The sequence below is a fragment of the Electrona antarctica genome (genome assembly GCF_951216825.1).
Source record: "Electrona antarctica genome assembly, chromosome: 7".
Classification (NCBI taxonomy): domain Eukaryota; kingdom Metazoa; phylum Chordata; class Actinopteri; order Myctophiformes; family Myctophidae; genus Electrona; species Electrona antarctica.
Genome location: NC_136812.1, coordinates 40,933,673 through 40,945,791, shown reverse-complemented (window position 1 = coordinate 40,945,791; position 12,119 = coordinate 40,933,673). Strand labels below are relative to the sequence as shown.

The following is a 12,119-nucleotide window of genomic DNA, read 5'->3' as shown; positions in this document are numbered from 1 at the left end:
TGTCTCTCACCACATATAGGCTACACTTGAAACGTGGCGGAAAGTGGCGCGGTGCTTTTACTTTGTTTGTTTTCCCACATTACATCTCAAATGATCCCACGTCAGTAGCCACCAGGTCCATCCCGCACTTGAGTGTTGCACCACCCTATTCACAATGCTTTAATGTGTGTGCACGATGTACAGTACATGAAACTCCATTATTGCACAACACTTGCGCAAACCTTAGAAGTGCTGTGCTGCACAATGCATCATCACTAAACACGCACACACGCACGCACGCACGCACGCACGCACGCACGCACGCACGCACGCACACACACACACACACACACACACACCATTCACTACAGCATTCAATACATTTCAAAATCTGTGTAATCAGAGGACCCACATTTTAGGTGAGGGTCACGTGTTTCGTGCCACATCACATATATCTGAGGCGGCAGGAACCGGTGTGCCAGCAGAATGTCCCTGTAAAAGCAGGGGTGAAATGGATCCACAATTTTTGAGGGAAAGTGCAACCCCCAAGTGTTAATGCCCAAATGGTTAGCAGGCTTGAGACCTGCTTTGGCCAAACACATCCCCATGTACACATCATCAATGGGGTGAAGAGGCATGTTTTTGGACATGTTATATATGACTGAGGCTGTATATCCTGACAGGAGGAACCCCCCACCGCCACAGTATTGAGGGTACAAGTTTGACTGCTGCACCTGAACAGGGACATAGTATTTACTCGATGGTTTCCGGATAGGGACTGCACCCGTGATCAGGTATCCAACAAAAAGGTGTGTGCTGTTTCCCTCCTTGTCATTCACGGTGCCCAGGAGGTACTCCACCATGTTGTCCGGGTTGGCGAATATGTCGTCGTCCCCGTTGAGGAGGAAGTGGACGTCTGGACAGTTCCTGTCCATCCACTCTAGGAAGAGGACCTGCTTCAGAGTGAGGTTGAAGAGAGATTCGTTGAACTCCCACTGCAAGATGTCTCCGTGCTCGTGTTGTTCCAGTTGTAGCATCCTATTCAGCCTCTGCTGCTCGAACCCACTGCCCGCTGTTCCCACGAGGAACAGCCTACGGATCTGCTTGCCCGTCGCTATCCTCTCCTCTCCCCAGGTCTTACGCAGCACCTCTCGTCGCTCGTAGTTCTCAGGAGAGCTCTTAATGGCAAGCAGGAGGAAGACGTCCCCGGATCGTTCCGGCCCTCCACATTTATCAGGGACGTCCAGCAGCAGTGGGAAGTGAAGGCAGTGGCGGTAGTACAGGAAGTCTTGGATGTGAGCGGGAAGAGTGGAGAAGCCCGGTACATCTCTGGCCATGGACGTTTTCCTCTGGCAGGTTGGCCAGGAAGGTTGAGAGGACGTTCCGTCGTTGGCGGCTGTCGTGTTCTCGCCTGCCGATATGTTCTCGGCTGCCGTCTTCCTCGGCTGCCGTCTTCCTCCTGTTCCCACATCGTTGGGAGGTTGGGCGGCGTCATCTTTCTTGAGAATTAGGATCAAGCACAACGCTCCAAGCAGCACCAAGGCTATCCGCTCCACCCTCCAACACAGCTTCCATCTCATCCTCGCCACTCGATGTACTACAATGGGACAGACAAAACAAGGTTCTATTGACAAACACCAGGCGGACCGCAGAAAATTTAAATAAATTGACGGAGAACCATCACACATGAAGGCATTCCGTGCCTCATTCCAATAACTAACTCACAACTGCATGGGACTTGGATATAGTGAAGTGTGAGAGCTGCATCATTCACTTGATGAACATTTGATTGTTTAAACAGCCATAGGGAAACTAAACTGGCATTTCAGCAAACATTCATAAACCTGTGTGTGCATTCTCTTTTAACCCATAAAGCTGACAGTGTTGCACACTACCTCACCTGCACACAGCACTACATGTTTCACAACATGGCTTTCAACGGCTATCATCTGTTATCATGTATGAGCAAAGACAAAGCAAGTGTGTGTTAAGATATTTTAGTGGCTGCTGGGAATCAAATGCAGTCATAACTGGGACGCTATTCTCGTGTACTGTCACTAAAATAACTTGTTTTGTACACTATGTACGCACTACGCTGTCAGACGTCAGATGATGTTTGGATGAGCTTTCATATACACACAATACACACATCAGCCTATGTCACACATCTCAGCATGCCATACGGGCACTCCCCAACCCCACAGCCAAAAAGTGAATGTACTAATTAAGGCTGATTATTAGAGCGTCACAGTCCCACCTTCGACGAGCGGCCCGGAGGAGAATTTTCCATTCATTTTTCCCATCGATGTTTCAGAAAGTATTTATTTAAAGACCTGTAAGCCTCGGACAAAGCCAACTCGGATGGTGACAACTCATGACAATAAACAAAAGAAATTGGGCCGAACAAATACTGTAATTAGAAAGAAGGAAAAAAAGGCACTCTTTTTTGTTGTTGTTTTTCTTCTTTCTAATTATTTGTTCTGCCCAAATAATTGTGTTTATTATTTATTATTATTATTATTATTATTATTAGTTCCAATTGTGTTTAATGTTTACACAGTATAACTACCAGGGTTTATCAATGTGTTCATTGAAATTCTTTGATAAAATAAAATAATTATAATAATAATAAGGGTGATAATAATAATAATATTTTCTTGTGTGATGTGATTAGACCCAAACATGGAATAGACCATGTCTCATTGATGACTAGATACGCTACAGCCATTACTCCGTGGCTGACATGCCGGTCTCCATATTTTCTTCATAATAGGTAGGACACTGAATGAATAGTCATAATATCAATAAATAAATGTGTAGTGTAGCACAGTCTCTATGGCATTTCCGGAGTCTGCTAGTTATATATGTATTTAAAAATACCTTACCAAGGCTGACTTCTGTACAGAAACTGTTTGGTTCCACCACCCACAGTATTTCCTGTTTGTCGTGGACTGATTCACTGAATAAGGACAGACTGACACATATTCTTGCAGAGCATGTCCCATCTGAAACAATGTGCACTTGTGACTTTGAAGCAAGAGTCATTTGTGTTAATTTTCAACAGACTGTTATCTGTTTAACATGAAACACATGTTACAACCATCTGTTATCAATAATGGAAGGTGTGCTGTATGTACACATATAACATTGAACATTTAACAGTGAAGAAAGCACAACCTCTACTTCCTGAGAAGACTCAAGAAAGCTGGCATGGGCCCCAAAGTCCTATAAAGCTTTCGACAGAGGCACCACAGAGAGCATCCTGGTATGGCAACCTCAAGCGGATGTGATCTCGCCCCCATCAAAGGCCTGTACGACGATCGTTGTTTCAGCAAATCGTGGAATTATGGCCTCGGATTGCACCTTTCTAAACTATTTTTTTATTTTTTTTGTGGTGGGAGTTCTGCTCTGGTTTTGGTCAATGTTAAGTAGTTCCGGTAATTTTGTGGGGGGCACATGGGGCCACGCAGTAAAAGTAAATGAATTCACAAAACTAACGTAATTTGTATTGTTGACCTATTTCTAAAATTATAGCGCAACTTTCGTTCAACTTTGACCCCTCTATCACATGGAACTATTTTTTGGGCGTAGTGATATGGACACAAAAAACATAATTCTGTTTAAAAAATTAACGAAAGTTGCACTAATATTTTTAGAAATAGGTCAACAATACAAATTACGTTAGTTTTGTGGATTCATTTACTTTTAATGCGTGGCCCCCTGTGCTCCCCACAAAATGACCGGAACTACTTAATATTCACCAAAACCAGAGCAGAACTCCCACCAAGGGACTGGGACAATCAATTAATACAGTTGCAACCATTAATGGCAAGTATTTCATACAGCTTACCGGTAAATTAAAACAATCTGAACTATCCCTTTAATTGAACCATGCAACCTTGAATTTCTCAGTCTAGTGCAGTGGTTTCCAAACCTTTTAGCTAAAGATCCAAAAGGTACATTTGGTGTCTCACAACACGGTGCAATCCTACTGTATGCATTGTGAGCCTTTTATATATCTATTTTTTTATTCTTTTGTAAAATACTTGACTTTTTTCTGATTTTCCTTTTTGAAATCTTTTGAAATAGCAATTTGCTCGCGACCAATATAAATTAGTCCGTGTTCCAAAAATCGTTTTGGGACACACTGGTCTAGACTCTAGAGCACTTTGGAGCCAACAAGTGCCCTCCTGAGCACCTGCCCAATTGCCTTCTTATTATAGAGAGCGTGCCTTTTTACTCCCTGTGTGCCAGTGCTGCACTGAAGATGCAGAGGCAGAGAGAATCAGGGACCTTGGAGGATATTTGTTTTTACTCTCAACTAAAAGATAAGATGAAATAATGAATTAACTTTTAACTTTATTAACTCAGAGGTCAGGTTCAGGGGTCATATAAACATGCCCGTATACTTGGACAAACATGTCTGTGGCACTTTCTTTTTTTCTTTTACAATCATTACATATAGCCTACAGCTCCATCTCAATGAATTCGAATATTGTGTAAAAGTTCACAGTGCCAAAACTAACTGGTGTACTGACCATGGTATTACTGTGCTTAACTGACCACAGTGACCAGCGAACTGGCTGGACCTGAACCCCACAGAGAATCTAGGTTGTATTGTCAAGAGGAAGGTGTGAGACATGAGACTCAACAATACAAATGCAATTCCGGATGTTATCAAAGCATTTATAATACTAGTTCTTACCCGTTAATATATGAATGAATATATGAACAGCAAATGATCTTCGCCAGATGGGCAGTAGAGAGCAGTAGAGAGTACTCTCTACTGATTGATTGATTGAAATATTTATTAACAGTTTGCAGAATTACAGTACATTTCAAGCACAACTCAATACAAAGACTGTTAACTGTGAGTGGACGACCCAATAAAGCATTACACTTGTTTACAAGAGGGTCCACCTTGTTCAATTCATCAAAACATTTAGAGAGTACAAATACACTTCTATATAGCCAAAGAACAGAACAGAACAGGAATTCATCATACAGGAGGTAAAAAGGGAAAAGAAACATATACATACATATACAGTGACGGAGTCAGGTTAATATAAGGAAGTGTAGGCTACAGACAGACAGAGTGACAGAGTGACAGACATTTATCGGTGCTTTGTTTAATAGATAGATACAGTAAGCCTGTCCATCACAAGCTTGCATGGTGAATGAATGACCCCTGCTTTGTTCGGGGGTTAGAAGAGCGCCCTTGTTGCCGAAAGGTTGTCGATTCGATTCCCCGGACGGGCAGAAAAAATCTGGGTCAGGAAGTGATTGGTCATCACTCACCCAACACCGCTGAAGTGCCACACATATTAACTGTATATATGATGACAGTACAGTGACAGTAGTAGAGGGACACCCTGGGGACCCCCACACGGTAACTCTGTAATTTCTCAACCATTTCGGACCACTCACTTCACACAGGTGTGATTTCTTTTATTTAACAGGGTGCAAGCAATAAAATGACAATGTTTCGATCATGTATCTGTCACATTTTTGTCAGGTTAATTAAGGTATGTTTTGTAATAATAATCCAAATCTACAATGTAACTATAGTAAAGTTTTCAAGTAATTGTAGTGGAGTACAGTAATTGCCTCTGAGATGTAGTGGAAATACTCTAGTAAAAAAAATACCTCAAGATTGTAGGCTACAGTGCTTGAATATATAGTACATAGTAATGTAATTAGTCTGTACTGTACTATAATGCTACAATTTGCAGTCTAAAAAATATCTAAAAAAAAAAAACGACTCAAAATGCGGCTACTATATACTGTACAATGGCAGAGCAGCTCTGTGATTATAAGCTTGCTAGATGATAGGATTCCCCCACAGTTATAGATCAAGGTAGCTATCTAGTTTACTGAAACTATGTTTTAGCTAAAACCTTACAGTTCATGTCTAAAACTAGTTTGTGTGAAATCAGTTGCCTTGTTTTGCTTTGCAGTGCTTGGAACCACCAAAATCAGAAAGCAAGACTGCAAACAATCTAACCATATACCAGTATAACCAGTATGCGTCATATAGCTATTATTTCCCACCATTGTTTCTCATGCTTTACATCGTCTCACAACATAACGCATTGTGAGCTTGTAGATCGGCTATTTTCAAAATTTTTGCCTCTTATTATTTGACAATTTGGCCAATGTTTGACCAGATTATACTTTTGATGCAGTAATGATATTTTTTCATTTCATTTCCATGATTTTTCTTTTTTTAGGTATTGGGTTTTAAAAGTCCTTAAATTGTCACTTCATGTTGAGAACCGCACTGGCATAGATGAGTGTGTTAAATTGAAGAATATAATGTTTTATTTCAGGAAAATAAATTACAACAATACAAAAAGTTCAGATAATGGAATTCTAAGCAAAGTCACAATAAGCCAAAAGTAATTCAGAAAGTCTGTAGATAGACTTTCCAACCAAAAAAGGACAACATTTCAAACTGAAATAATAGGTCCTCACTAATAATATGATAAAATGGCAAAAAAAAAATCTACTCAGTCTGTGTCTCATAGGAGGCTGCGGGCAGTTCAGAAACGCGTCCACCAGTGAGACATGAGACACAGACTGAGTAGAAAATAATTGTGCCATTTTATCATTATTATTAGAGAGGACCTATTCTATGAAGAGGTTGAAAAGTGGTGAAGTGGTCCTTGAAGTAAAGCAGGTGGTTCCAAAAACAGAAGACAAGAAACAATACTTCTTTAACCATTCAGGACGGGAACCCCTTTTGGTGTTTTATGTTATACTTTAGCTATTGAAAAATAGCAGATCTACAAGCTCATACGAGTTTGCAGATCTGCTATTTTTTTTAAATCGTGAAAATGTGGCGCAAATCTTTGAAAATATTCTTTCACAGTAAACATTTTTAACTCATATCTTTGCTTCTGGGGGTGGTCCCCTGAACAACATATTTTCACATGGGCGTCTGCAGCCAAATACAGATAATTCTGGGGGTCCTTGACATGAAAAAGGTTGAACCACTGACAGAAACATTTTCAGAAAACTGTTAGGATTTAGAAGACTTTATTAATGAATCGACCACAGGTCTAAATGGGTAAATATTAAATAATGATATTCTAACAGTTTCAGGTCCATAGGACAGGAAAAGGTAGTACAAAATAAATATAACGGATAGATAGATCTTTATTTTTATTTATTTACATTTTTATCCCACAAATTTTACGAAAAAGTCCTTCTGCACACCTACAAAGGACAGGTGCGTCGGATAACAGGAACTGATAGGTAGAAAAAAGAGAATCCCGCACACTGTCTTCACTTAGGTTGGTTTTTATTGCAACGTTTCGGTCGTCAGACCTTCATCAGGCATCTATCCCACAAATTTGTCACCCCTTTTTCACCCGGTGCCAATGCCTAAGGCACTACTCTTCCTCTGCCAACCTTGGGAGAGCCGAACTGAGCTCATACTATCTCCCTGAAAATATTAACTTGAAACACTACAGCAACACTACAATAGTTTCACCTATTATACCAATACGAACCTCAACAGCGCTGAGATCTTTGACTCAACCTTTATTTCTTTCACAAACACTTATATTTATTTATTTATATATTGCAATTTCCGGTCCGTGTATGTTCTGGCAGTTGGTTTTCCCTTTTGAAACCACAAATGGAAATCGCTTGTAGTGCTGTTTTTACACTGAAAAACAGAGATTTCCATTTGTGGTTTGAAAATGGAAAACCAACTGCCAGAACGTACCCGGACCGAACAGCAACCCCAAACAGCCCTATTGTAGGACTCACTTACAATAATCTAAATCCATACTATGCCAGCTTCCTAACCGCGAACATTGACCATTCAGTGAGCTGCCATTAACTGATTTCACTTTGATTCATTTTATGTTTGGTAGTAATGCTCTGAAAATAGGCTATTTTCAACATGCAACCAAGTGTAAAATCAGCAGCCATTACGATGCCTTCAAGGCCTGCCAAAATACATTTTTGCTGACAAAATCAACATTTAGTCGCCTAAAATCTTCTTTTTAGTCGACTAAACCTAAAACATTTCATATGACTAAAATATAACTAAAACAATTTTATTCAAAAGACTATGACTAAAACTAAGTCAAAATTTGCTGTCCAAAGCAGCACTCCCTTTTCCACAAAGGTCATAGCAGTATACATGTTTTACTGTAAACATGACTGTAAATATAGCTACTGCAAATTCTAAACACAGCTCTAGTGTTCATGAAAATATTGCTAGGCTTGCTAGCTTTACGTGTCATGATAGTAAGTAATGTTGTGAATTTCAGAATAGTTTCTCAAAGTGACTTTTATATAGTAGCCTATCTTCAATTCTATCCTTATATGCAGCTAATTGCGCTCAATCCAAATAGACCATCATTACAGTAGTTTTCTCTCACACACAAAAAACAAAACAAAACAACTATCTATCTTGTCTAGATATAAAATACACACATTGTTAGAATTCTGTCTTGGTAACTGAAGCTTTGACACTATTTGAAATGTGCCGGCCCCTCCTCTATTTACCATTCTTCTAAATGATCTATTTTCTTCTGCCAGGAAAGGTCTTTCAAATGCACTGTTTGCAATTAAATACGACTTTATACAGTCCAGTTCAGTATATCAAACCACCTCAACTGGCATTGTGGCTAGAGCAAGCGTCAATGTTTTTTTACTAAAGTCATAGCAAAGTCACTTTGCAACTTTCCCCAAAATGTAGGCCGAAGTGAGTAGAAAATAGAAATGTTCAGAATGATGATTCAAGCTGACAGCAATCAACATATTCTCCCAGGGTCCAAGGCTAAAACTGAGTTCCACCAAGCAGTACCATTTATAAGACCGACCTACATTTTAGTTTAGGGTCACGAATTCGGTGCCACATGACATATATATGAGGCGGCGTGAACCCGTGTACCAACAGCATTTCCCTGTAAAAGCAGGGGTGAAAGGGATCGAGAATTCTTGAGGGGATGGTCAGCCCGAAAGTCTTAACACCTTGATGAGTAGCAGGCTTGAGACCTGCTCTCTGTAAACAATATCCCATGTACACATCATCGATGGGGTGAACGTTAATGCTCTTGGACATTTCGTATATGATCGAGGCCGTGAATCCTGACAGGAGGAACCCACCCCCGCCACAGTAGTCGGGGTACCAGTTTTCCTCCTGCACCTGAACAGGCACATAGTATTTGCTCGTTGGCCACCGGAGGGGACCCACGCCACTCATCATGTTTCCAACGAAGAGGTGCTTTTCTTTGCCCTTCTTCTTGTCGCCAATGCTCAGGAGGTACTCCACCATGTTGTCTGTGTTGGCGAAGATGTCGTCGTCCCCGTTGAAGAGGAACTGGACGTGTGGACACTTCTTGTCCATCCACTCCATGAAGAGGATCTGCTTCAGAGTGAGGTTGTAGAAGGAGTCGTTAAACTCCCACTGCAAGATGTCTCCGTGCTCGCGTTGTTCTATTTCCAGCATCTGATCCAGCCTCTGCCGCTCGAACCCACTGAGTGTTGTTCCCACGAGGAACAGCCTACGGATCTGCTTGCCAAACTCTATCCTCTCCTCTCCCCAGGTCTTACGCAGGACCTCGCGTCGCTCGTAGTTCCCCGGAGTGCTCTTAATGACAAGCAGGAGGAAGACTTCCTCGGATCTGTTTGCCCCTCCACATTTGTCAGGGGCGTCCAGCAGCAGTGGGAAGTGACGGCAGTGGCGGTAGTACAGGTGGTCTTGGATGTGAGCGGGAAGAGAGGCGAAGCCTGACACGGTGTCTGCCATGGACGTGTTCCTCTCGCAGGTTGGCCAGGAAGTCGGAGAGGACAGAGAGGACGTTGCGTTGTGATTGTAAGCTGCCGTCGTGTTCTCAGCTGCTGTCTCGACTTTCCGAGGAAGACGGACAATCTCCTGTTCTCCTGTTTCCACATCATCGTCAGGAGGCGGGGGGATGACGTCCACGTTCCAGAGGATGACCAAGAGGGATGAGAAAGACAATGCGCCGATCACCACCAAGGATATGCGCTGCGCCCTGCAGCACAGCATTCTTCTCATCCTCGACACTCTGCAAAGGGACAGACAAAACCATGTTCTCAATATTGACCACCACATCACACTGACCGCAGAAAAGGCTGTTGGGTCAGAAATAACAAATAAATCTATGATGTGATTATTCATGCTTTTGCATGTGTAGTTTTCTGCACTGACAGAAGGCCTTCCCACAAAAATACTGCAAAGTTTTAAATATGTAATCCCAAACTCAATTGTGAATACTGAATATGCATTTGTGATCTTAAGATAAGATATATTTTAATACCCCCATAGTGATTTGTTATGGACTCCATCATGGAAGAAAAAATACACACATATCTTCTTTTAAATATTGAATCGGCTAACACGGCCGAATGATGCTGTGTATTCATTAGAGCGATGTTTTGACTCTGATCTGATCTAGCCTTTTGGTGCTTAATGTTAACAGCCAGGCCAATTAAGTCAAACACTCAGTGTTGTCTTTGACAATGTTGTCATCGCCTCAACACCTGACCGACTTCTTCAGTGTTCTATTTAAGTCTTATCAGTCAAACAGTGACATAAAAATGGCACTCTCCATCGCCTGTAGGCCAGTGTTTCCCAACGTGGGGCCCGGGGCCGGGTCCCCCTTGGCGTGCGTTAAAGATCACAAGAGGGTCGTGAGGCCTTGTCTGTTTGGAGGTGTGTGTGTGTGTGTGTGTGTGTGTGTGTGTGTGTGTGTGTGTGTGTGTGTGTGTGTGTGTGTGTGTGTGTGTGTGTGTGTGTGTGTGTGTGTGTGTGTGTGCGCGTGTGCGTGTGCGCGCGTGTGTGCGCGCGTGCGAAAGGGTGCTCCAAGCTTGGGAACCATTTATGTCGGATACACCATACCAGCCAAGATGTGACGTACATTGAATCCGAACATCAACATTTTGCACATGACATCATAGGCCAAGATAAAAAAATAGATAAAAGCTTTATAGACTCTTATCTTATCATATTACTGTATAACTGTTTAACCTAAACAGATAACCGGTCAGAATTACAATCCAGGGTGGCTACTGGTGTACACACCACTTTTATGACCGGTAAAGTGTCATAAAAGTTGGCAAAGTTTGGACCCCATAGAGCAGGTGTCATAGTGTAGCAGTATACTGGCAGCAATGAGTGCACATGTAATGCACCCCCGTAGGGGTGTGGTGGGTGGGGGGGTCAGGGGGGAGGAGACGGTATGGTAGATTGACAGTATGCCCACTACTACTTACACTAGAACACTGGTTCTCAAAATGGGGTCCGGTGACCCCCAGGAGTCCTTGAGGGGGCTCCAGGGGTTCCCCAGCAAAAGGAGGAACATTTAATTTCCTAATTTATATTTAGTCTATAAAACAAAATATCTAAAATCTCATTATGTGATCTTATAGATTTAGAAAACAGATAAGTCTATTATAGGGGTTCCTGGCACAACATATCTTTCAAATGGGGGGCCGCGGACACATCATTTTCAATTTGGGGTCCTTGACATGAACGTGTTTGAGAACCATGCACTGCACTAGACTTCACCAATTAATGCTTTCAATACTAAAGCCACAATATGGGCTTGTAATGTGACCCTCATACCCTCCTGAACGTTCACTGGCTGTTGAACAGGTTACCGGGGCCAAATGCTGATTTACAGTTAATGGCTTGTTAACTCGTTTGTTCAGTTTCTCCGGTTTCTAAATGACAAGGCTGTTTTCTTCATCTAAATTCTGCTCCTATTCAATCGTAATGCTGTTGCCTGCCTGCCTGCCTGCCTGCCTGCCTGCCTGCCTGCCTGCCTGCCTGCCTGCCTGCCTGCCTGCCTGCCTGCCTGCCTGCCTGCCTGCCTGCCTGCCTGCCTGCCTGCCTGCCTGCCTGCCTGCCTGCCTGCCTGCCTGCCTGCCTGCCTGCCTGCCTGCCTGCCTGCCTGCCTGCCTGTCTGTCTGTCTCTGGAGCTAATCTCGCAAACCGGTGGGCTGCTCAAACTTTATATTCACACTGCCACAGGTGGAGGTACAGAAGTACCTCCACTATGCACGCACGCACGCACGCACGCACGCACACACACACACACACACACACACACACACACACACACACACACACACACACACACACACACACACAAGTT

General features: G+C 42.6%; 2 protein-coding genes across 2 annotated transcripts; both read right to left on the bottom strand.

Moving 5' to 3' along the window:
• Positions 1–353: 353 nt before the first annotated feature.
• LOC306927284 (N-acetyllactosaminide beta-1,3-N-acetylglucosaminyltransferase 3-like) lies at positions 354–1,559 on the bottom strand (the record flags this gene model as incomplete). The annotated part of the gene is made up of 1 exon (XM_079506993.1): positions 354–1,559. The coding sequence occupies one exon, from the start codon at positions 1,557–1,559 to the stop codon at positions 354–356; it is 1,206 nt and encodes a 401-aa protein (XP_079363119.1).
• A 6,916-nt stretch (positions 1,560–8,475) lies between these two features.
• LOC306927283 (N-acetyllactosaminide beta-1,3-N-acetylglucosaminyltransferase 3-like) lies at positions 8,476–10,018 on the bottom strand (the record flags this gene model as incomplete). Its single annotated transcript, XM_079506992.1, has 1 exon — positions 8,476–10,018. One exon carries the CDS (start codon positions 10,016–10,018, stop codon positions 8,807–8,809), a length of 1,212 nt encoding a protein of 403 aa, XP_079363118.1. The 3' UTR covers positions 8,476–8,806.
• Between the last annotated feature and the right edge of the window lie 2,101 nt (positions 10,019–12,119).